The 26724-nt window shown below is 42.1% G+C and overlaps 1 protein-coding gene across 2 annotated transcripts in view; it reads left to right on the forward strand.

Annotated features, from left to right (window-relative positions):
- HYOU1 (hypoxia up-regulated 1) overlaps window positions 1-26724 on the forward strand; it is a 64251-nt gene that overhangs the window by 9245 nt on the left and 28282 nt on the right. For both annotated transcript variants that reach the window (XM_077456894.1, XM_077456895.1), the window contains exons 3-16: window positions 3479-3572; window positions 7659-7737; window positions 9145-9299; window positions 10407-10483; window positions 11344-11525; window positions 12068-12183; window positions 14195-14381; window positions 14588-14722; window positions 16083-16165; window positions 16293-16425; window positions 20259-20446; window positions 20950-21088; window positions 22446-22506; window positions 23387-23466. In XM_077456894.1, the coding sequence (XP_077313020.1) occupies window positions 3479-3572; window positions 7659-7737; window positions 9145-9299; window positions 10407-10483; window positions 11344-11525; window positions 12068-12183; window positions 14195-14381; window positions 14588-14722; window positions 16083-16165; window positions 16293-16425; window positions 20259-20446; window positions 20950-21088; window positions 22446-22506; window positions 23387-23466 (1709 nt within the window). The remainder of the gene's footprint in view (window positions 1-3478; window positions 3573-7658; window positions 7738-9144; window positions 9300-10406; window positions 10484-11343; window positions 11526-12067; window positions 12184-14194; window positions 14382-14587; window positions 14723-16082; window positions 16166-16292; window positions 16426-20258; window positions 20447-20949; window positions 21089-22445; window positions 22507-23386; window positions 23467-26724) is intronic.

Raw genomic sequence — 26724 nt, forward strand, 5'->3', positions numbered from 1 at the left:
CTAGCTCAACGTATTATCGTTTTAAGATGTTCCATGCATAAGATGTCCCCCCCTGGTCCATCTTGGTTCTCACTCCTCTTGCTTTTTTGAAGGCCCTTTTGTGGTGGGGGACCCTCAGTAGGATGTTGCGATTGCCCTGGGGTGGTAACAACCAGGGTTATCCCATCCTGATGGCCTATGTCGAGGATCTTGGTGTGTAATAAGAGGAATGCTGAACAAAATATCTATCATATTCTTCCGTGTAATCAACATAGTCTCTATATCTAGAGGCTCATGTTGATTATAAACGAGTACCTCATCAGGGTATGGTCGTTGTGAATTATTTTATTGAGCACGACCATTCCTTGAGTTATTGTGAGGAGCAACTCAAGTTACCTGTGGGTGGTTCTGGTGTGTTTTTGTTAGGCCCAACCCTCTTCCATCCCCTGACTGGGGTAGCATTACTATTATGACTCCCTAATGTTCGAGGTACTTCTATAGTAGATCCTGTATTAGTGGCTGGGCCCTGATCAGCTCCTCCATTAGCTAGAGCAGACCTCCTGACCTGCCACTCGGATACCTGTTTACTCTTAATCTCTGTTACAGATCCTCCTTTTTCGAGGATCCTCTTCTTCTGATGAATATAAAAAAAATTTTTTTTTTTTTTAATCTAATTCTTTATAGGGTGATAGTTTACTGATATGTCCTCATTTAATTTAATCAATTTATGTATTTTCCTAGCGTTTATAAATCGCAGGAGGTAGAGTCCGACATCATTAAAATATTTGTACCAGCCTTGGAGGTCTGGTTCATCCTCCTGAGGGATGATCTCAAACCTCAGGCTCCTCCTGAACCATTTTATCCATTCAGATATTGGCCACATGCCAATTACCATGGATTTCTGCGACCATGAGATTTTTTTTTTTCTGCTTGAATAGGCCTCCAATATATTTTGTTGAACTTCCACATTACTAACAATATCTTTTAAAAGACAGAGAATGTGCATTCCTGAAGTCAAAAACGTCCATAGTGATATATTGCAATCAACTAGAGAGCGGCAAATACTAGAGCAGTGATGGCGAACCTTGGCACTCCAGATGTTTTGGAACTACATTTCCCATGATGCTCAGGCACTCTGCAGTGTAGTTGAGCATCATGGGAAATGTAGTTTCAAAACATCTGGGGTGCCAAGGTTCGCCATCACTGTACTAGAGCATACAAATGGTAAAACGATAAACGGGTAGGTATCTGCACTACTGAAAAAGGTACTGTTATTGGAAGAGGAAAGCAGCCATCACTATTTGTTGATAAGCAAATCTAAAAGTCTAAAGTCCACATGTGGCGCTAATAAAAAGCAACAGTCTTTGAAGTATTAAGAGTAAAAGATGCTGATCCCTTCACCAGTTTTCAGTGTGTAGGGAAGCACACCACACCATGTGAGAATCAAATCTGCTTACCAGATATCAGCAAGTGATGGGCATTGATTAATAACTTCCCAAGGGATCACATCTGAACTCGTCAATCACTAATACATAGGTGGTTAAAATACACTGCAAAGCTTGCATCCATTCACTTGTCCCAGGCAGCAATAAAAAGTTCCAGCAGTCAGTGGGCGCCTCGCCCAGTTAAGGGGATATCACCAAATGGAAAATTAAGCAGCATATAGTGAAGCCCATCTCACTTGTGAAAGTATTTATTTATTGTAGCAACTTACATGTACAGTCAATAAAAACAATCACAATTTTGTACTTGCAAATCAATATTTATTGGTAGTGTGTGTGTTCCCCCCCCCCACCCCCCCCCCCGCAACAGTTTTTGGGCAATATAACCAGCTCTTCCTCAGAGAGAGATGCATTCACTATGCAATGTATATAGGGATTTCCCATGAGCATGCTGTACAGATTCTTGTCGTCCAGCTTCAGAAGGCAAGGGGCATCACAAGTTCGTACACCAGAATTTGGCCTAAAAATGTCACTGGGCTTCAGACTATGGGTTTCACAGTTCATGATCAAGATGAGGAGGGCAGAGCACTCAAGCAGGTTATGGGAAGGAGACAAACCTGAACCACAAGCCAGTCGGCATTCTTATAAGGAAAGGTTTGCTGTGGGCAATATTTGCCTCCCTGTGTTTTCCAGTAGGGGTTCCCTTTAAGTGACGTTTAATACAAATACTGACTTTTAGAGTAGCTGTTGAGCTTGGCCACACCAGCTTGCCACACCAGCTTTCCACACCTCTCCATTGTTAGTGAAGCTGCACACTACATTGTAGGTGATCCTGTTGAAACTATAGGGGGTGAGGCCAAGCGTGACTTTCCATATGCAAAGCTTTACTTTTCCTATGTTCAGCTGCTTGTATTGCAGGATCGTCTGTGTGTGGTGGTTTTTGTGTCTTTTTGGCATACTCATAACATCATTTTTTGTGTTTCCTATCTGTTTTCGTGCCTGCATTCAAGACATGGTAAGGCTGGATTCACACCTATGCATTTTTTAGTGCATTTTGCAGATTTGCACTACAGTCCATTTAGCATGGTTTCATATGGAACCTGTCCTTTAGTGCAAATATGCAAAAAGCACTAAACATGCATAGGTGTGAATCCAGCCTAATGCTGCTTGCACTGACATCTAAAGGCAACCAGGAGCACACACGCACACCTTCAAGGGAAGCAATTGATAGCAGTCAATCAAATCTTTGTGTCTACATTATGCTGAGGTAATTGATCCTACAAAGCTGGCCATACACAGTTCGATTTTCATTCCAAAATTCATTGAAAAATCTTGTCAGAGGGGTTGGTCTTCTCATCATCATAACTTTCTTCAACACCCCTAAAAAGTGTGGTTGTAAATAACAACAAATATCCATACTCCCCCCTAGATGGCTGCAGCATCGATCAAATTCCACAGCTGACCCCAGTCGGCTCTACTTCAAGCCCCTCCATCGCTCACTGGTGCTGTGGACTGTTAAGGGGGTTGGAGTTGATCCCAACCAAAAGTGCCTAGTTTGATAAATCCTCTGTCACCAGCTCAAATTTCCTCTATTTTCCACTCTGCAAAATAAGATCTAGAAAACTTCACGCAGTAGGAAACCATTCCATCGTTCAAACAAGCAAATTGCACTTATGTTTGGTGATGCTCAGAACCTCACAAGTTATGTAAGGTAAGAATCCTCTGCCTCTGTGTACAGCTGTTTGGCGTCTCACTTGCCTCTCCTTACCCAGATGTGTAAATCACCAGTGTATTCTGCAGCCCACAGGCATTCCTGTAAATGATTGCTCAGATTCTCCCCCCACCGGAGACTTTCCCCTGTGAAGAAGCTAAAAGTATAGACCGGTTTATGTGGGAACTTGAAATTGCATAGCCAAATGTGATCTAATGTCAAACTTGAGATTCCACCAACACTTTAACTGCAGTGCAGAGTGCATTTCCCTAAATTCAGATGTTGCATTTGCGCAGGCTGATCTATTTTCTGCTAAATACATTTGTATGTATTCTTTCTTTTGTAGAGTCTGTGGCAGTCATGTCTGTGGATGTGGGCTTCGAATGGTTGAAAATTGCTATAGTCAAGCCAGGAGTTCCTATGGAAATCGTCTTAAACAAGTAGGTTCAGTTTTTCAAATGTAATTTGGATTGAAGGACTAGAATACTACTTTCCAGATATAGACTATATCGACACCATATCTTTCTATTAACACTTTAGAGGAGGAGTGTCCAACCTGTGTCCCTCGATGGCTATGAATGTGGCACAACGTAAAATCATAAACTTAAAATTTGTTTTGTTTTTTATGAAAAAAAAAAGTTCCACTCTTCTTCCTCCAACCCTCTCCTCCTTTTACATTTGGCACTTTTTGTGGGTGGGAGCCCAGAGTGGGTACCTGATTTTGACAGGTACCTGCTCCCACACCTCAGGCCAGATCACTGCAGCTCTACCTTTTGGGACACATCACAGTTCCCAGAAGACAGCATTCAGAAAATGCAGTGTGGCTTTCGCATTTGAAAGCCAGGCATGAAGCCCCAAGACTTCACTGCCAGTTTCCCTTAGTCAAGGTGCCTGGACCTGAAGCCGATTTAGAAAACTTAAATTTTTTTATTTAATTTTTTTTGGGGGGAAGACTGGTCCTTTAGAAGCACACACTGGGCAAAATATCTGATGAGCATCTTGAGAATTGCTACTACATCCATCGATCCAGTTCTTGATGATGTGTTCTATAAAAACCGTGCCCAATATCGCACTAGTTTTGTTTTCTTCCTCCTTTTTTTGTAATTTTTTTTTTATTTTTTTTATTAAAAAGAGATGTACTACTCCTCCTTTTTTTCCTTTTTTTTTTTTTTTTTTTTTTTGTATCGGGGACCGTTAACTCGCGATACGTAACTTTTTTTCTGTTCATCAGCTATCCTTATTGTTACTGGATTATATTTGTGGCCCAGGAAGATCAAGGGTTGGACACCCCTGCTTGTAAAAGTACAGAGAAACCTTCACTGGCCGTATCCACAAGGGGGTTTTCAAAGTCTGGGAACTATAGATGGATATAGCCAGTCTTGAACCTGTATAGTGCCCAGAGCAAATATTACAGGCCTGGGGTCTGGCTATGGTCCCCAAGGTACACGCCAAGAGTAAAGCTGGCCATGGATAGAATTTCGAACTAAAAGTCCTAGGAGGGCACAGCATTACCGGACTTCAACCACTATTATATTGCAGCACAGCTCTCCCAGTTTTTTCACCTCGCTAATACTGATGGAGATCGCTTTATAAATTTGATCTGCCTTAAGTGGGCACAACGAACGGGTGACCCACTATATGCTATAACCACAGGGTCAGGCGCCACCGGCTCGGATATTGAAATTGCACCCATCCTCCAACAATATAGACGCATATGGGAAATAGCTTCCACTAAACTAAGGATCACAACTTATGATTAACCACTTGCTTACTGGGCACTTAAACCCCCCCCCCCCCCCCCCTTCCTGCCCAGACCAATTTTCAGCTTTCAGCGCTGATGCACTTTGACAATTGCGCGGCCATACAACACTACCCAAATTTAAATTTTTATAAAAAAAATTTCCCCCCAAATAGAGCTTTCTTTTGGTGGTATTTAATTACAGCTGGGAGTTTTATTTTTTGCTAAACAAAAAAAATGCTAAATGAAATAAAAAATCATGTTTAATAGTTTGTTATAAAATTTTTGCTAACAGGTAATTTTTCTCCTTCATTGAAGTGCGCTGATGAGGTGGCACTGGTGGGCACAGATAAGGCGGCACTGATGGGCAAAGATGGGCACGGATGGGTGGCACGAAGGGGCACTGATGGGTACCACTGATAGATGGGACTGATGGGCACTGATAGGTGGCACTGTTGGGCACTGGTAGATGACACTGGGCACGGATATGTGGCACTGTGGTGCAGCATCGTTGTTGAGGCAGATTGTGGGCACTGATGGGTGGCACTTTTTTATTACTGAGGTGGCACTGGCAGGGGGCAGATGGGCACTGGTAAGCTGGCTGTGATCGGGGCTGATGTCCCGATCACGGTTGCCGGTGATCGGCTTTTTTTTTCTCCTCGCACTGACAGCGCGAGGAGGGAAAATAGCCGATTACCGGCTCCGTTATGTCACATGATCAACTGTCATTGGCTGACAGCTGATCACGTGGTAAGGGGTTGGCGATCGAACCCCTTGCTTCTATCCGTGATCAGGCGAGTCTCATAGACTTGCTGATCACAGAGCGCGCCCCTCACTGGGAACGCAGGCAACTCGTGCACGGGACGACGTCAATAGACGTAGTCCCGGCAAAGTAGGCCCGCGCTGTAGCCGTCATTCGGCTATAGCGCGGATCTCTAGTGGTTAAACACCATTATGGAACAAAACACATGGTAGAATTTCTAAATATCCAGGGTCAAGAGATATGGAGTTCACGAGGTATATACTATTTTAAACACCTGCTGTCTAAAGGTATCCCAAAGCCCTTTAACCAACTAAAGGAAGATTTTGCGATACAAAACATGCTCTTTCAATATTTACAGGTCCGACACGCGGCATGTGCACAATTTCCACAGGAGGCCTACCCACCTCTAATCCTATTATGTCCATAGCTAGAAGCACAGATCCCAAAGGCCTCATCTCATCTTACTATGACATGCAATACCTCGTATGCCCCGAAGCCAGGGTGGGAAAGGGACTTGGGCCCTATGGAAGATGGGGAATGGGAGGAGGCGCTTGAGTCATGCAAGGAGGCATCTCCCAGGTTGTCAGATTATCCCAAATTTCTATACTATATAGGGCTTATCTCACTCCTCTCAGAGTAGTGAGATATAAGAAGGAATATCTATCCAGCTTTCCAATGTGCAAGGTGGCCCTGAGCGCATTCTTCCACCTTTTTTTTTTTTATATGGTCATGCCCTAGGCTACATGGGTTTTGGAGCAGGTGGTGAATTTTCTACTTGACAACATGGGTGCGCCCATGGGACTGGACCCTAAGCAATGTCCCTTGGGTATCTTTCTGGAGGTGCCCGACAGACGCACTAAAATATTTCTGCAGGAAACTCTGTTCTCCGCAAGAGAATTTATTGCCAGGAAATGGATGAGGCCTACACTAACGGAGTGGAAGGCGGACATTAATGCAGTCCTGCCATATAAAAAGTGCATCTACACCAACAGAGGTTGCTCAGCCAAATACAAGAAGGTATGGGACTGATGGCTGAACGACTGATACCTGCACATAAAATTAGGATAGACTCCCCATCACAGGCTGAATAAGAATGCCGACGGTGTCCTTGGTTGATCTGACCGACGAGTGGGAAATAACATTACTTATGATTGCCGACGATAAATGCTGATCGCATTGTATGATTCAATATTTCTGTAACCTGCTGTAAACTTCTTTAGTGTGTAATTACATATTGTATGCTGTTCTAAATGTATGTGCCACAGTTCAATAAAGTTTATTCTAAAAAGTCATAGGAAAAAATCTTAGGAAAATTTTTGTTTGTGATGTGGGGGGGGGGGGGGGGGGGCGCAGTGGACGTTACTGCTGTGAGGGATGATGAAAGGGGGGACAGAGGGCGATGGGACACTACTGTCGGGGGGGGGGGGGGGGTCGGGGGTCAGAGGATAGAACTGTGACAAACGGTATTCTTCATGCCATCTTTTTTATTAAGGGTTGATTTCATTTGTTTAAAAAAAGAGGGATGCACCCTGGGAATTCTTCATCTTTCATGTTGTCCAGCTAGATGTATGCCTCTCAAAACATTTCCTACCCCTCATCTTTTATTCCCAGGCTGACTGTCCCTCTATGCCTCCCCACATGTGGGCTCTAACTAGGGTATGCAAATCCAATCTCCCTAGCATCACCCACTCCTCTAGACTCCCAAGAGCCATCCCATTGCTTGCATGAGTGCTGTGATATGTGCAGGGCGCTATGTACAGGACCCTGCCTGCTTTTACCACCAGCAATGGACTGCCTGCATTGCATAGAAGCACAGATAACCCAATGATGTTACCAAGTCTAAAACAACCCGTAATGAAAACAAAAAGTTTACATTTAAAAATGTCATTAGCATGTTTAGGTCAGGGAGGAACAAAGCTAGCAAAAAATTATAAGCAGATGAAACTAGCTTTAAAGTTGCACCTATATTTAGTTTATTATATAGTATAGAATTTCTTCATAATTTTGCACTAATGATCTCTTTAGGGAATCGAGGAGAAAAACCCCTTTTTCTATCACGTTGAAAGAAAATGAACGCCTTTTTGGAGATAGTTCTTTAGGGATGGTAAGTTTGTACTTATGTTCAAATATTGGCTTATTTGTGTGGGTAGGTCTTATATTGCAGCCATCACCAACATTCATGCTAGGTCTTATTTTCAGGGAAACAGGGTAGCATATTAAACCCTGTCCATGCCCTTCCCTCAGACGATTGCCCTGCCCATACCCTCTGGACTTTAATCCTGCACATAATCTGGTGCAGCTCTGCATAGAAACCAATCCGCTTCTAGGTTTTATTGTTAAAGCTTAATTGAACAAGCTGAAGTTAGAAGCCGATTGTCTACCATGCACAGATTCTGAGTGCACCAGTTTTAGTAAATCTTCCCCTTGTGTTCATTATAGCCCCCCTCTTGCCTCTGCATTTTTTTTTTATTTGAGAACCATCAAAGTACACAGAGCAAGATGGAAGAAAACCTGTTTACATATCCTGTGTGGGGGGGTTTGTCGCTAGGTGAACTGTTTTGTTGCGATACTCCTGTATTCAGCAGAGGTTGTAAATTTTCTAAACCCTTTTGTGTATGTATGTGTATACACACACACACACACACACACACACACACACGTGTGTGGTTCGTTGTGTTTTTTTTTTTTTTTGCTAAGGTTACCAGATTTTCAAAATTGTGCACATCCTATTGACTTTTAGCCTCGCCCGCATTTGTAACCACACCCAGAGTCTGCAGTTTTTTTGCACACCCTGAAACAGTTTGTCACAGATATTGGTCCAAGAGGCAGACAATTAAAGTATAAGACAAAATGCGCTGAAGGATGCATGGCATGTTGCTGCAAATTGTGGGTCTGGCAAAACTGCAGTAACAGTGGGTTTGAGTACAATTAAATCTGAGTCTATGCTGCTGGTGGAGAGACAGTAAAGGATAAAGTCCAAGGGTCAGGCTAGGAATAGGTAACTTGGATTGTGGCTGGTATCTTTCATGCCTGGCTTTTGACCTCCTCACCCTCCCCATTCTCTATTCGGGTCGTCAAAAGATTCATCCCCAGAAGCCAGGCAACATATAGTAACCATTGCAGTGTGCAGTCTCTAACTGAATTCACACTGCGCAAGGATCAAGCCTAAATGATACAGCGAGTGCTAGAAGCAAATGTGTGGCAATGGATTGGTGCTCACAACGCACTTGTAGCATCATTATGCATTAATGCCTGCACAGTTTACCTTCATTGGAGCCTGCTCACTGCAGTGGTTACTATACAGGGTTCGGGAAAACTCTGTTCTAAAGTTGGTGTTAATTGAGTGTTGGACCTAGACAAAAAATATTGTTTTTAGAGTTTTTGGTAATGCTTATTAACTCTTTAAATTCTCTTGTCTGGTTTTATGTATGGTCTCACCATTTTATGTGTCCAAGTTACTATAATAAATGACAGTTATTTTATGTTCTATTTCTTGCCCATCTTCTTACAGGCAGCTAAGAATCCCAAGCTGACATTCCGCTTCTTCCAGGATTTGTTGGGGAAAGGGGCAGAGAACCCACAAGTTGTAGCTTTTAAAAAGCGCTTTCCAGATTATGATATTGTGAAGGATGATATTAGGGGTACAACCCTTTTTAAGTTATCAGAGTAAGTTGTAATGTAATTTTTTATTTTTTGTTTCCCAAATAATTAGGTTTCCTTTTAACCATGCTTAAAGCACCCAGAAAGTTTTTTACCCTAATGCATGGAGTGTATTGAGGTAAAAAAAACTTCTGCCTTTAGAACTGAACCACTTTACTAGTTATAATACAGGACTAATCCTTTTTTTTTATTTTTTATTTTTTTTGGTTAAATACCATTCCATTATGTTTTGTGAACTCTATTTGCAAAATCTTTTTCCATAATACTGTTATTGTTAATCTTATAACTTGGCGTTTTCCAATTTCTCCTGTTATGCTTTCCATAATCTTAAAAGTAACATGAAAAATAGTTTGGATTTAGGGTACATAGAAGCATGTAGACGTTGGAAGTAAATTGAAGCAAACTCTCCACCTGGCCATGGCATTCTAAGGAGGGGGGAAAAAAGTGCTGTAAAAGTGTGTAAATTCCAGAAATTCAACAACTTTGCAAAAAGTGCATGTTGCCTTCTGGACATATCTCTATTGCTTATGACAGGTTTATTGTTTGTTTTCATGGAGATGGACATACAGCAACTATGCGTGCCCTGCCTCTCCCCTCTACTGCCCATTCACAGAAGCCTTTGTATTTTGTGAATGAGTTCACATAAATACAAAGGCTTCTGTGAATAAGCAAGAGGGGTGGCCATAGCTGTGCCAGCGACTCTGCTCTTCAAGGAACTGAGACCACAGTGAGCAGAGTTGGAAGTTATCTTGGAGAACATAAACCTGTTAGATGTGAATAATTGTTAAGACAAGAGGTGGCAAGCACCTCATTAGTCTAACTCATGGTATGCCTGCATTTTTTTTTTTACAAAGTAGCTAAATTTCTCAAATTCAGCTTTAAAGTGGACCTGATGGCCGTTTTTAGATGCTTAAAAGTGAAAAGCTTCTCTTAGACTCTTAACACAGCACTTTCTCACGCTAAACCCCATCTTGTGTAAACCAAAGACTAGTGAAATTTAAAGCCACCCTAGTAGACGGGGAGCTCCGCCTGAAAACATTGTATTGTTTGTGACTGATCGTATAAAACTTTTCTTCTTGCTTATTTTTTTTTATTTTTATTCTGATATTTTAGAGAAGTGAAATATTCACCAGAAGAATTGCTGGCAATGATGCTGAATTACTCCAGATCCCTAGCTGAGGAGTTTGCAGGTTAACACTTTCTACTTCTAAACGCATGCAATTTGTGCAGTTAAAGTTGCACACTGGGGCATCTGTGGCCACTAAAAGGGTAGTGGATTAAAATGATTTCGGAGGTGCAGGTCTGACATCCAAATACTACTTCCCCCTAAAACCTCGGATTATGCCAGTCTTAACACCCCTGCTAGGTATATTAAAAAAAAATTATCCTGATCACTGTTCTACCCAGAGATAATCAATGACTACAGTGTCTACCTGCATACCTTGATTCCTCTCACTTTTTTTTTTATGTTCGCATAATTAACCCTGCAAGCTTAAGCGCTCTAAAAATTGCTTGCCTTGAGGTTGGCTGCAATATGAAAAAAAGTGTGTATGTGTGTATGTATGTATATATGTGGAGATGGAGATGTCAGGGCTGTATTTGTTTTTTGTACTGTCTTAAATGCATCTGAGTGAAGATGTTGTTTCGTGGGGAGAAATAATTATTTGACCCTGCCCCGTTGATTCCAACTTGTCACATGATTTAAAAAAAAAAAAAAAAAAAGGTTAACTGGGATCAGAACTAGTGCTTTTAATAGTAATCTTGATTCAATGCACAACACTGAAAAATGCGACTTCCAATCGAAGACTACACCATGACATGCCAGTTTGACACTAAATTGCCTGTTTATTTAATTTGATTCAAGCTTAACTAAAATATCAGATCAAATTGAATATAAACTCTCTAAATTAAAGGAAACTGAAAAGCACAAAACCTTTTTTAAACTGTGTAAGAGGGAATGTTTGGGTTCAATAATTTTTTGTAGATTTTGAGTAGTATTTGAGCTTTGAGGTCTACTGACTTATTTTTTCCTTCTATTTCTTTTATTCAGAGCAGTCCATCAAGGATACAGTAATTACGGTTCCTGCATTCTTTAATCAGGCAGAACGCAGGTCTGTTCTCCAGGCTGCTAAACTTGCTGGCCTTAAAGTGCTTCAGCTTATAAACGATAATACTGCAGTTGCATTGAACTATGGGGTCTTCAGAAGGAAAGACATCAACGCTACTGCTCAGGTATGGTTTTGCTTTGCGCTCTTTGTAGTATTGCTTCTTGTCTAATGCCATGTACACACAGCCGGACTTTTCGACAGACCAGGTCTGACTGTCTTCCTGACGGACTTTCTGAATGGACTTGGCCATACACAATCACACCAAAGTCTGACGGATTTGACCGTGATGACGTACGACCGGACTAGAATAAGGAAGTTCATGTAGCCAATAGCTGCCCTAGCTTTGCTTTTTGTTCATCGGACTAGCATACAGACAAATGGATTTTTTGACTGGACTCTAGTCCATCGGAAATATTTGAAACATGTTCTAAATCTAAAGCCATATGTACATAGCATAAGGGTATAAAGCAGTCCAACCACCTTTACACTACTTTAAAGCGCACCCCTCCCCCTCTGCCTGGTGCCCAGGACTGGCAAAATTTTTATGCATCAAATACCGAGAATGTTATGTCTGCTGTTGTACAATGCACATGTTTTCAATAAAGGGCAATCTTTGATGTGAAAAATAATGCTAAGGTTATATTTTGATATTTCTTTATTTAACAGAACATTATGTTTTATGATATGGGATCAAAAAGTACAACTTGCACCATTGTGACTTATCAGACCATAAAGACCAAAGACTCTGGAGTTCAACCACAGCTGCAAATTCGTGGTGTTGGGTAAGGAATTAATGACCTTTCCAGACAGTTCCGTAGCTTTTAAGAATTGCAGAGTTTCTCAGAGTGTTATTCTGGCTCACAGTAGAGTGCACATTTTATTTATTAATCATATCACAGGACATGAAGGAGTTCATATTTATGACTACTTGAGTTATGCTGCCACTTTCAGGTGAATGGGCACCTCTTGGCTGCGTTTTCCTGGTTCTTCACAAGATAAAGTTTGTGCTAAAGCTTGTGTTCATCTAAAGTCTACAGCTTTATTCCGACAGTCTTATTTACTATTTGTTCCGCCTGATGGCCCTTGCAACATTCAGGCTGCTTCTTGATCCACTATTTCTAGGTGGATTCTTCTGCTCATTTGTCAGGCCTTTGGTGTCAAATGCAATGTTCCAGCAAGTTTGCTCCCTCAGCATCCACCCACCCATTTTTACATTGGGCAGTTGGAATGTTTTTTCCAGTGGCTTAATTTGTGTTAATTCAGCAGTATCTTGCTACACAACTTTGAAAAAAACCACGTCCTTGTAAAGCAAGGGAAATGTTCCTTCAGTTAAGGCCCTTTTTCACCAGGAGTGTCAATGTTTCCTGGGCTATTGAGCTTCAAGGTTCCCCTAAGTTTGTACAGCTGCCACCTGATCTTCTCGTAACATGTATATCAAGTTCTATCAGGCAGAGATGTTCACGTGTGTGTGTGTGTGTGTGCCAGTTTTGGTTAAAAAAAAGTCTTGCAGGCAGCTTCATAATGGGATTCCTCCCCACACTTTTTTTATTTTTTTTTATTTTTTTTTATTTTCTATTTAGGTTTTGGCCTTGTATAGCTTTGTTGAACTGTTGCCCACCCTTTATATTATCTTGTGCTTTGGAATATCCTAAGTTGTACATGACCATTCCCTGACAATTCAGGATTTTTGGTTTAACTGTCAGTCTCACTGTTCCTCATTGTGTGCTACAGAGCTGAGGCTGAGCAGGGAGGTGTTATGCCTGGGTTGGAATCCCTGGAAGCGACAGCATAACCTAAGTAGTCGGGAATATCAACTCCTCTGTGTCCTGTGAATATACTCCCAAGACAAGTATTTTATAGGTAAACCAATATATAGCGAAAAAAGAGGATGAGATCACTGTATGATGCAATCACTTTACATCAAAAGTCTATCTTCACACATTCAGATAAATTCAAATGAGCAACTGTACAGTTTCAAGCATTACAATGCTCTTCGTCAAGCTAAGACCATTGTAATGATTGAAACTGTACAGTTGCGTATTTGATTTTGAGTGAAGATGAACTTTTTGAAATGAAATTTATTGCATCATACAGAGACCTCATCCTTGATTTTTTTGCTCTTTCGTATCGGTGGATCAATTGGGAGGATCCTGCTTTTGATGTGAGATCTGTGCAGTCACTGATCTATGGCACGGCAGGCGTGATTTTATATATAATATAAATTTTCTCGCCAAAAAAGTGTATAGAATTGTTTTTTTAGTTACCAGAACAAAGGGGAAGCATCTTTACTTAAAGGTAAAAGCTCAGCTTCAAGAAACTCCCTCTTGCTTCAGCAGTGGGCTATTTGTTGGTGTCCCCGTGTCCAATACATGCCTATGGGCCCTGCATCAGTCTTGATGCCATTGGGAGGCATCCAACTCCAGAATGCAGTAGAGAAGAGGTGCTGGGGACCAGTTTACCAGCATGGAAGATCAATAAAACTGCTTTTCCACATTCCTTAGATATAAACAACCTTTTTGCAGTGCGGGCTCATTACGTTACTTTTCCTGGAGTTTAGCCTTCAAGAGCTGGATGCATGTCATGAATAGCATAAAATTGCAGTAGTATTTAGAACACCTCAACAGCAATTTTAATATGACTCGTTCTTTCATTTAGTAACCAAATAACATTAATCCAAACTCAAATGTCAAGAGGATAGCTGAAATAAGTAGATTATGATTTGGCATTTTTGCCAGTTTCTAAGCTTTACTTTATGATTTGGTATAAACTCGGTTTATTTTTTATACTTCCTAGGTTTGATCGCACTCTTGGAGGTCTAGAAGTGGACTTAAGACTCCGTGACCATTTGGCAAAACTCTTCAATGAACAGAAGAAATCCAAAAAAGATGTCCGAGAGAACCCACGGGCAATGGCTAAGCTTTTAAAAGAGGCAAACCGCGTCAAAACCATTCTGAGTGCGAATAATGATCACATGGCACAGGTATAATATGCAATGGTTTTTATTTTTGGCATATCGCCTCAAGGTGCATTCTGGTTAGGAAGCACGTGTGTTTTGTGTGTCTGTGCTTGTCCCCCCCCCCCCCCCCCCCCCATATATTTGCATCACTTCACCAACTCCCCTTTGTCTTTAAGCTAGAGATACTGGAAGAGAGAGAGAGAGAGATTATTTATTTTTTTCCCCCCTAGATTGAAGGTCTTATGGATGATATTGACTTCAGAGCCAAGGTGACTCGTCAAGAACTTGAGGAGCTGTGTGGAGACCTATTTGAAAGAGTCCCCATACCTGTGCAAAAGGCTTTGAGTGGTGCTGAAATGAACATGGTAAGGATTCATTTTGCAAACTGCTGTTGTGTAAAAGTAATTTTTTTTTTAAAGGGGGGCGGGGTATTTTATTTTTTTGCAGTCTCTGCATTTAAAAAAAAAAAAAAAAAAAAACAATTTCCATGATCATCTTCCCCCATCCTGCCCCTTAAAGAGGAAGTAAACCCTGATGAGTTTACTTCCTCTTTCATTCCCTGCAAAGCATAATGGACTACTATGCATCGCATAGTAGTCCATTATGCGTCACTTACCTGACACAGAAGCCAGCGAAGTCACCGCTGTCCCCTGTAGTTCCGAGCGTCCATCTTCTTGGTGGGTCTCCCTGCTCCGGCGCTGTGATTCGCCGGAGCAGCAATGACGTCGCGCATGCGCACGGGAGCCGAGACGCGCGGCATCTTCGTCTTCGACGATGCCCCGCTCAGTGCGCCTACTCGCCGCTGTCTACGGCGCATGCGCCGTAGATAGCAGTGCCCGTCTTCGGGCAAATATCTCCTAAACCGTATAGGTTTGGGAGATATTTCTTGGACCTACAGGTAAGCCTTAATCTAGGCTTGCCTGTAGGTCAAAGTGGTTTGTAAGGGTTTACAACCACTTTAATACCTACTTGAGTCCTATCTTGATCCAGTGTTGGGCCCTCTAAGTTATAGGCTTCTGCTGCTGTCAAACATTTTAGGAGAGGGGGGGGGGGGGGGCTGGACCAAGTTGCACTGTATCTATAGTATGGAAATAAAGTGCAAAATAGTACATTCAAGCAATATACATAATTTATACAAACATTTTAAGAGGACCATGAGGTCTCAAAACACACATCTCTAACGTGTTCAAGTGCATATAAATAAAGAGCAACTGTGTGCAATCAAAATTCATATGTAAAGGAAGTAGTATCAGAAAAACACTGATGACACTCAGCAGCAGAGTGTATAATGAAAACTCCACATAATGTGATACTGTAGGAACAAATTTATTAAAATAGTTGAAACGAGCTTGTAAACATGTCAGAAATACAAATCGATCAGTTTCCCTCGAGAGAAATTGCCGATCAGCAATCGCACATGCACAGTAGCGCGTGTACACACTGTTTCTATGTGTGTGCACAGCCTGGCTCAAGCCCACACAAGTGCCCTCATAGCAATCGACTTACTATGGGGGCTCTCAGAAAGGAGGAAGAGCTGTGACGCTGGTGGGGAAATGGGGTGGGGGGGGGAGAGGAGGAGAGGAGGACAGGGACTGCTCTGTGCAATAGTATTGCACAGAGCAAGTACATATACCATGTTTATTGTTTTGGGGGAAAAACACACGAGCCTTTTACAATCACTTTAGGTGGTGTGAATAACCAAAACATATTTAAATTTGTTCACAGGATGAAATTGATCAGGTGATTATAGTGGGTGGAGCCACTCGTGTACCTAAAGTTCAAGAATGGATTCTTAAAGCAGTGGGCAAGTAAGTACAGCATGCATTATCTATGGGCGAAGCCTTTATAAAGAATCGTAAGCATTCATATTTTTCAACCATGTTACAGTAGCCTTGTGCATAGTCCTTTTTAGATTGTCTGTCTCTATTCTTATAGGGAGGAGTTGGGAAAGAACATAAATGCAGATGAAGCAGCAGCTATGGGAGCTGTATATCAAGCGGCTGCTCTTAGCAAGGCATTCAAAGTTAAGCCATTTGTAGTTCGTGATGCAGCAATCTATCCAATACAGGTAATTATTATTTTTTTTTATTTTTTTATTATGAAATCATTTTTTATTGAAGAAAATGTTTTTCATCTTGCATATACAAACACAACAAAGAACAGAATAACTACTTAAGCTGGAATTACAAACATATTAAAAAGGATTCAAATCCTTAATAACAAACCACCGCTTCTATACCGGCAGAGTACATAAACTGAATCCCCTCAGTAGCCTGTCCATAATAAGTGATGAGGTCCCAGAGTGCCTAACCACGGTTCCCAAAGCTTGTCAAATTTTTTTTATTTTTTTGTTTTGGGGTGCATCCCCAGTCTATATACAGTGCTCTGAAAAACGATTTATACCCCTTTGAAACTTGAACCAAAAACGTATATGTATTTTAACCACTTTCAGACCGGACCAATTTGCTGGTGAAAGACCAGACCACTTTTTGCGATTCGGCACTGTGTCGCTTTAACTGACAATTGCGCGGTCGTGCGACGTGGCTCCCAAACAAAATTGACGTCCTTTTTTTCCCACAAATAGAGCTTTCTTTTGGTGGTATTTGATCACCCCTGCGGTTTTTATTTTTTGCGCTATAAACAAAAATAGAGCGACAATTTTGAAAAAAACGCATTATTTTTTACTTTTTTGTTATAATAAATATCCCCCAAAAATATATAAAAAAACATTTTTTTCCCTCAATTTAGGCCGATACGTATTCTTCTACATATTTTTGGTAAAAAAAATCGCAATAAGCGATTATTGATTGGTTTGCGCAAAAGTTATAGCGTTTACAAAATAGGGATCGTTTTATAGCATTTTTTTTTTTTTTTTATTTTTTTACTAGTAATGGCGGCGATCTGCGATTTTTTTATTGTGACTGCGACATTGTCGGGGACCCATCGGACATTTTTGACACATTTTTGGGACATTGTCATTTATACAGTAATCACTGCTATATAAATGCAGTGATTCCTGTGTAAATGACACTGGCAGTGAAAGGGTTAACCTGTGGGTGGCAGTGTAGGGGTTAAGTGTTCCTAGGGATGTGTTACTAACTGTGGGGGGGTTGGGCTTTCATTTAGTGTACACTGATCTCTGCTCCAATCACATGGAGCAGAGATCAGCATCACTAGTTGCAGAATGGGAAAATGTTGTTTATACAGCATTTCCTCCATTCGGCCGCTCCGTGAGACGATCGCGGGGATGCCCGCGGCGATCGAGTCCGCGGGTCCCGCGACCGGACTCGCGGGGGTCCCGACCAGCGCGGGAGCGCGCCGCCGGCGGCGCGCTCCCGATGGCACGGCGGCAACGAATATTGGACGTACATGTACGCCAATATGCCTGCCCGTGCCATTCTGTCGACGTACATCGTCGTGTGCTGGTCGGGAAGTGGTTAAGTGATAGACTAACACAAAGTGGCACATATTATGAAGTGGTTTTCAAAATGTTTTTTTACAAATATCTGAAAAATGTGGGTTGCATTTGTATTCAGCCCCCCTTACTCTGATACCCCCAACTATAAAATTTAGTGGAACCAATTGGCTTCAGAAGTCACTTAATTTGTAAATGGTGTCCGCCTGTGTAATTTTATCTTGGTATAAATACGGCTGTTCTGTTAAACCCTCAGAGGTTTGTTGGAGAACTATAGTGAACAAACTGCATCATGAATGCCAGGGAACATACCAGACAGGTCAGGTATAGAGTTGTGGAGAAGTTTTAAAGCAGGGTTAGGTTAAAATTAAAAAAAAAAAAAACTACAAAAAAAAAAATGAATAAATCCCAAGCTTTGAATGTCTCACGGAGCACTCTTCAATCCATCATCCGTAAATGGAAAGAGTATGGCACAAGTGCAAACCTACCAAGACATGGTCGTCCACCTAAAATGACAGGCTGGGCAAGGAGAGCATTAATCAGAGAAGCAGCAAAAGAGGTCCATGGTAACTCTGGAGGAGCTTCAGATATCCACAGCTCAGGTGGGAGAATCTGTCCACAGGACAGCTATTAGTCGTGCCCCCCACAAATCTGGCCTTTATGGAAGAAAGTCATTGTTGAAAAGTCCATAATTCCTGTTTGCAAGAAGTCTTGTGGGGGACACGGGAAGCGTGGAAGAAGGTGCTCTGGTCAGATGAGAACAAAATTGAACTTTTTGGCCTCCAAAGTAAAACGCAATGTGTGGTGGAAAACTAACACTGCACATCGCCCTGAAAACACCATCACCACTGTGAAACGTGGTGGAAGAATCATGTTGTGGGGATGCTTTTCTTCAGCAGGCACAGGGAAGCTGTTCAGATTTGATGGGAAGATGGATTCACCCAAATACAGGACAATCTTAGAAGAAAACCTTTTAGTCTGCAAAAGACTTGGGACTGGGGCAGAGGTTCCAGAAGGACAGTGACCCTAAACGTACAGCCAGAGATACAATGCAATGGTTTAAATCGAAGCATATTAATGTTAGATTGGTCCAGTCAAAGTCCAGACCTAAATCCAATTAAGAATTTGTAGCAGGACTTGAAAATTTCTGTTCAGACACTGTGCATCCATTTTAACAGAGTTTGAGCTATTTTGCAAAGAATGGGCAAAAATGTCACTTTCTAAATGGGCAAAGCTGGTAGAGACATCCCCAAAAAACACTAGTAGCTGTAATTACAGCGAAAGTTGGTTCTACAAAGTATTGACTCAGGGGGGCTGAATACAAATGCACACCACACTTTTCACATTTGTAAAGAACTTTTGAAAACCATTTATCATTTTCCTTCCATTTGACACCTATGTGCCACTTTGTGTTGGTCTGTCGCATAAAATACATTTCAAGGGGTATGAATACTTTTTCGAGGCACTGTAGATGTTGGGGTTTTTTTTTTTTTTTTTCAATATTGTAGCATTCATACTGTGTGTGTTTGTTTTTTTTTTTTAATATTTTTTTTTTTTTTTTTTTTCTTCTTTCTTTGTGAACCCTTACATATACCCAGTGCAGTGGCTGGCCTCAGGTGATGCACAGAGATGAAACTAATCCTCCTACATAAGTTGGAACCGCCTATCTACAGTCTTCACTTCTCTATATCCCTGTAAAGTCCAGAATTTAAAGCTTGTCTGAGCTATCAAAAAAAGAGAAAAAAAAAAGTGGGTGGAGAGCTGAAGTTACTCTGCAGGGCTCAGTGAGGAGAGCTCTGAGAGGTGATTGGAGTGAAGACATGCCCCCTTCACACAGGAACAGAGCTGAGGCTGTCAGTATGCTGAAGGTCCCTTCCCTGTCACCATTTTTCTTTTGGTGTCAGCAAGACTTGTCAGAAGTGGCTCATGCTAATGGCAGAGGAATGAAGCAGCAGACATTAGTTTTTTATTACATTTTTAGCAGGATCATAAGGTGCGTGATAAGCCAAGCTCCCAACCTTGCAGTGAACCCTGGTAGCTTCATTGACCATTGGGATCAGCAACAGTCACAAATACATAGTGCTAAATTAAAAACCACTCTGATTGCCCCATGCGAGAGTGATTTGGTTTTTCCTCGTTTCCCTCTTCTCCCTTTTTGCTTCATTGCCCACTTCCCCTACCTCCCTTATTCCCCTTCCATACCCTTAGGAAGCTCTGTTATAGTTATCCAGTCTTGGTAGTTATCCAGCCATTATATTTTGTAGGCCCTGCCTGGGTCACTGTGGCCTCCCGGGCCTCTTTGAAGACCCCCATTTTTCTTTCTTTTCTTTTTTCCTATTGAACATGGTAGCATTCTTATTCTGCACTTCATCTATACATGTAGGAGGCCATCACCGCCACCTTTTTTCTGAGCCTTCCATATTTTATTTATATTTTTTGTCAGTCACTTGATTTGCAGATTATTTCTTGGATTTTAAATCCCACAGGTGGAGTTTACTAGAGAGGTGGAGGAGGAAGAGGGCATAAAAAGTATAAAACACAACAAGAGAATTCTTTTTCAAAGGCTTGCCCCATACCCACAGCGCAAGGTTATTACCTTTAATAGATACACAGACGACTTTGAGTTTGATATCAACTATGGAGACCTTGGCTTTCTTGATCAAGAAGACCTGAAGTAAGTTATCTTTTGTTTGTGTGTTTGTTTTTTTTTTTTATATTTATTTTTTTTGTTCCTGAGTGAGGGAAAAAAGCGGGTTGGACGGGTGCTGCTGCTCTGCATGTGTGTGCCTAAATATTGGCCAAAACCTGATGTTCTTACCTAGAAGGAATTGTAGAGTAAAGTTAGTCTCCCATATTGAAAATAATTTTGCATACACAGTTGCATGAAGAGATTGGGTTTATTTATTTTTATATCCGGTGTCTGGTTGACAATGTTGTCCTCGCCTTACTGTTTGGTCCCCATCTGCTGAATGTAACTTGTGTATTCCCACTATCCATTTAGAATTATATTGACTGTAAAACATTTTTCTTATTTGTCCATCCTAGCATGGCGTCTTCTGTAAAATGGGTGCCATTTGTAGTATTTCATTTCGATAGTTACATGCTAAAGAGCAATTCAGGGATTGGAAAGCTTAAGATATTATTATTTATTTATTTTTTTTCTTTCCCAACCTACAGGATTTTTGCATCTCGCAATCTCACCACAGTCAAACTTGGTGGAGTCGGGGAGAGTTTTCAGAAGTATTCTGACTATGAATCAAAAGGCATCAAAGCTCATTTCAACATGGATGAAAGTGGAATACTCAGCCTTGATAGGGTAATGTAGCTGTGCAGAGTCATCTTGCAGTAAAAATAACTGTAAAGCTTAAAGTATTTGTAAAGGCTCAAGAGAATGCATGAACGTAAAACACCTGTGCAGCAGTACCCCCAACCCCCCAATACTTACCTGAGCCCCATCTCGATCCAGCGATGTGCACTAGAGCCTCAGTTCTCCTGGGTCTCTCCCTCATTGGGACAGCAGCGATAGCCATTGGCTTCCACTCCTGTCAGTCACAGCCAGTGAGCCAATGAGGAGAGCGTGGGACCATGCCATGCTCCATGTGCGAATGGACACACGGAGCAGTGGCTGGGAAGCAAGCCTGTTCAGGTGCCCCCACAGCAAGCTGCTTGCTATGGGGGCACTAGGCAAAAAGGAGGCGCTTACAGCTTTGGCACGGGACCTGAGAGTAGGAGGAATCGGGGTTGCTCTGTTCAAAATCATTGCACAGGCCAGGCAAGTATAACATATTTTTTTTTTTTTTGTTCTTTTTTTTTTTTTTTTTTTAACAGACAACCTTTAATATCATGTTAACTCTGGGGACAAAAATCTTTACCCTTGTAGTCGTCCACCCTCCCCACTGAAAGATATAACAGTCTCATTTTTGCATAGAGTATAATGAATAAGATGATCTACTTGGGCTTCTACCTCTCCCATTCATGTCTTCTCTTCATGTGACTTGTCCTCCTCCAAAGCCTCTTGCCTTTGCTGCCCAACCAGATGTGGCTTCCTGATGTCATTCTGTAAAATGCGGGACTAGCAGCCCTGCATTGTGCAGGAGGTTGCAGAGGCCCAGCCACAACCCCCCCCCCCCTCCTTCAAATTTGACACATACATTCCTCTTTACAAATCTGCTAGTGTGTGATTTAGCCTCGGGCATACATGTAGAGTCTAAAATCTTTACGTAATCATTTACTACATTTTCTGTGTAGTGTAGGTAAACCTTGTTCTGCAGATGCTGTAACATTTTTACTTGTTTGCAAACATTATGTAGGAACGAATTAGAAATGGCTTTCCACTGACAAAGTAAAAATTGAAAATGGCAGCTGCTATAATGTAGGCATAGCCAAAAAAGCTGCTTTAACTAGAATTCATAATGTCTTTATTACGTCCCGAAGCAAGGTCTTGACTGAAGTTTAGAGCAGAGAGTGCTGGTTGCATGGCTGCTCCATAATGCACACTGCTGTGAGCAACTTTTTATTTTTTTATTTATTTTTTGCATAGGTTTGCCATTTTGCTCAGTATTACCCTTTCTGAAATTTGTTCACGAGACCTTGACTGAATACTTGACACATTTGTGTCAAACATGAAAACTGATTATTTTGTGTGTAACTTTTTATTTTTTATTTTTTTTTAGGTCGAATCTGTCTTTGAGACTGCATTAGAAGAGAAGTTAGAGCAAGAATCAACATTGACAAGTAAGTGATGCTGCCTCCTTAACACATGTTTACCAACTACTTGATAGTAGCTAATTCTGCTACTTCAGACACTTTGGCCAACAATACAATAATTGGTTGCAGTGGCTTTATCACTGATGGCTGTTTTTTTTTTTTTTTTTTTTTTTTGTTTTTTTTTTCTCTCCTTGAGATGAATAGTTTTTGCTCACTGCTTCTGCCATCAAATAATAAACATACATAGATGCCACAAATTTTGTAAAAGCAACAAAAATAAAGATTTAGGCCCCTTTCACACTTGTGCAACCTCAAAGTTGCAGCAAAATTGTGCGACTTTCATGTGACTTAAAGCAATGCCTGTGTAATCTTGATTTATGGACCTCAAGTCGCTTCCAAGTAATGCAGGGACTACTTTTGAAGTCGCACAGATATGAATGGTACTCATTGGAAATCATAGGGTACAACTTGTCATGTGACTTTGCAGTCCCTGGAAAGGGGGCCTTACCAGAACATACATTTTTAAGCAGCCCATAGAGGAGTCTTGGTGTTTTTGAGGGTGGTTCCCCCCCCCCCTACAACCAGTGACTAGATTTTCCTTATTGACGCACTCAATGTGGATGTGGAAATCCCCTCCGCTGAACCTTTTTTGTATTCTGACAGCTGGTAAGCTTCCTCACCGTCAGAATATACTGATCAGCTTTGCCAGCTATAGCCTGCAGTGCTGATCGAGTGATTGTTGTGCAGAAGTCATCAGCATATCGACTTTTGAACAACCAAGTGCCCGTAAATGGTTTGTACGTCCCCACTGAACTGGCTGAATATTGATCCATGTATGTCTGGCTTAAGCCTAACATTTTAGGTCATTGCTTATGCTACTGTTAATAAAATACCTTTTCTTCCTCAGAACTTGGGAACACAATATCTAGCTTATTTGGAGGCGGAAGCTCTACCACAGATAAAGAAAATGCTACCGATACTGTTCAGGTAAAGATGGTTTTATAGATAAAACAATTTACAATTGTTGGGCACAGTAAAGGAAAAATCTATAAAAAAAAAGTATATTAAAATAAAAATTACAAAGGCACCTGTAAAGTTTAGTCTTATGGGTTTTGTCCCAGAGAAGGTTTTCTAGCTGGAAAAGATGTGTTCTCACTTGGGATTCATTTAGGCGTGTGGTTGGGAGGGCAGAAAAAATGCAGTTCAGCTGTGTGTGTGTCCCCCACCAACTACCCCTCCTTATGCTACAATAAGCAGCAGGGTGTTTATACGTCACAGGTGTGATGCTTCACTATATGCCCCCGGCAATGTTTACTTGACATAACTGGCAAGTCCGCTGAATGCTACACACTCAAGCAAATGGGGAAAGTGCCACAAAACGCCTTGCAAAAATTGGGTTAAAACATGCAGTGAGAAGGTATTGCGTTGCTTCCTCCAGTGCCTGTCGAATGTCAAATACATATTTTTATTTCCTCCTCCCCAAAATGGTGTTCTTTATTCTAAGCAAAAAAAAATAAAAAATCACTAGGGGGTGTGGTCTGGAGCTGCATGGAGTAAGGTGTGCAGTGTGAGGGCTCCGCTCGAGCAACATCCTTTCCTTTGATCCTGGGAGTTATCCTTCCCGCAAAACTACGCCAGACTCCTCACCTTCTACTTGACCCCACACTGACATGTCTCCACCAAAGAGATCTGGCACCATTGCCAAACTTGATAAATACTGCCACTAGAAGCGGGACCCGAGGGGTGGGGGGGGTGGCGGCATCCCGCTACTGGAGGAAGACTAACCAGCTTCTAGAGACACCGCCAGAGTACTGGAGACTTTCGCCTTTGCCAATCCACCCTCACCTCCAGGATTCAGGAGGTGAAGTTTGACATCTCCCTGATCAGACAGGACATCCACAGGCTGTGGGAGGGGGTCACGGAGACCGAACGCTGAGTCAGCCACGTGGGGGACAGCCTACCACTGCTACAAGTCACCACTGAACGTCTGCAACACTGATTGAATGCTGTCCTATCCAAGCAGGATGATATGGAGAATGGTCTCCGCCGCTGCAGCTTCCGCTTCGTGGGGCTTCCCGAGAGGCCCCAGGGCTCAGATCCCCCGTCCTGCCTGGAGAATCTGCTAATCAAGACCTAAGGCTGAGAGGCCTTCTCCTCCACGTTCGTTGTGGAGCATTCCCACCGCCTTGCAGCTCCACCACACGCATTCATTGCCATGCTCCTGAACTACCGCGGTCGGGACACCATCCTGCGGCTCATCCGGGAGCGTGGTATTATCCCCCTCGGTAACGTGCATGTTGCTGTGTTCCCGGACTTCCCAGCTGAGGTCCAGAAGAAGTGAGTGTGCTTTGGCGAGGCGAAGCGACGGCTCCGAATGCATCACTTGCCATATGTGATGCTTTTCCCTGCACGGCTGGAGGTGGTGAGTGACAGCAAAGCACAGTTCTTTGAACACCCAAAGGCTGTCCTCTCCTAGTTGGAACAACACCCACCATTCACCGCCATTGATTGCTGCTTGATGTTAGATTTGCCCAAACTGTTCAACCTGCTCCCCAGTCTCCCTTCGTATAAACCGTGAGCTGGCTGCAAGGCCTGTGTTTTCCTCCCCTTGACCCCCAGCTCATAGATCCTGAGGTTCTCCATCCACCTTGTTCCCCTCACTGCAGCGCAACCCACTGTGTACTCTTCCCATCATGTTGACTTACCCCGTAAGCCTCGGGCAGATCACCTGCATCCCCACCTTTCGCAACTGGAAACCCTCCTGCACCGCTGTGCACTTTTCAGCATTTGAATGCCCCCAAGACCCCAACAGTCACCCCAAACTCATGCTACCATTTACTACCCTTGTCCTTCACCCTTATGATAGAAGCTTTGTTTCCCTGGCTAGCCTCTGCCCACTCAACTGCAGTGGGCAGTAGCCTGTTTGTTCTGCTCTGCTGGTCCAGTGTTGCAGACTTTATATTCTGTTTTTTTTTTTTTTTTTTTTCCTACATATTTTTGACATACCATCTGAACTTTTTCTTCTGTTGGTCATATACTTACCCAAGTGTCTAATGCGTTTACTATTAAATATGCACCTAACTCGTGTCCGTGGACTATTGGCCATATCAATCCATTTATCACTCTGCTGGAGTACACATAAGTCTACTTATTTACAAAATGTCTGCTCCTGCTTGTGTTGCTATACTATGTTGTACTATGTTGTTGGCTGTTCCCTGAGAGCCCGACTGCATGCCATAGTTCCCCCTAAATCACAATAGCTTCTCTCAAAATTGTAACCTGGAATGTCACGGGCTGTGTGCTAGGACCCGAAAAGATGGCTGTCCTTATCTCAAATCCCAACGGGCGGATGTCTCTGTCCTGGTGGAGACCCATCTCGCAGGTCAAACGCATATGAGTTTTAGGAAGCCCTGGGTAGGCTGGCTATACCAAGTCCCATACACCGCCATTCTTATAGCCAAATTAGTACAATTCCAGCTCCACACCCTGCAGTCGGACCCTCTGGGTCGGTCACTATTTCTGCACTGCACAATTAATGGACTAGAGGTTCTCCTTATGGCATGCTACATCCCTCCCCCATTCCAATTCACCATGCTACAGCTGTGAGTGACCTTTATGGCCCAACGTCCCTCAGGGCAGCTATCTGGATGGGCAACTTTAATGTGGTCTGGTAAAGATGCAGCGCTAATATAATAAAATGAAATTGATTAAATATCGAGAAAAAACATTTGATGAAAAAAACAAACCACACAATTTAATACAAAATAATGAACCAATAGCTTCTAATAAACTAGGGAGACAAAAATCAAATTTGGATGTGAATCAACTGATGTGTATTGGTGAAAAGCTCTCTCCTACCAAAACTGAAGTATATACCGCAAAAAATTTTGTGGAAAATAGTGATAAGGCATAAAAAAAAGAGTCTATAATAGAAAATCGATTTAATAAAAAATATATAGCATATCACTGAAGAACAGAAAAAAACAGGCGAACAAAGTCCCATTCCAATAAAAACGGTGCAAAAAAGTCTCAAGGTGTTAAGATAAGCTTAAGGAAGGTAAGTGAAACCAGGTCCTATATCAAAGACAATAACACACCCAGGTGAGTATTAATGCTCCTTACCGACTACAGATGACCACCATAAGACACTCACCAGGGACATTGAAGTCTCCAGGAACCTATACCGGCATCAGTAGTTGCAGCTATAATCGTGGCACTCTAAAGACAAAACCAGAAATTGCTCCC

Source organism: Lithobates pipiens, unplaced genomic scaffold (genome assembly GCF_037356315.1).
Source record: "Lithobates pipiens isolate NorthernLeopardFrog02 unplaced genomic scaffold, aLitPip1_a1.2 Scaffold_27, whole genome shotgun sequence".
NCBI classification, from domain to species: Eukaryota; Metazoa; Chordata; class Amphibia; order Anura; family Ranidae; genus Lithobates; species Lithobates pipiens.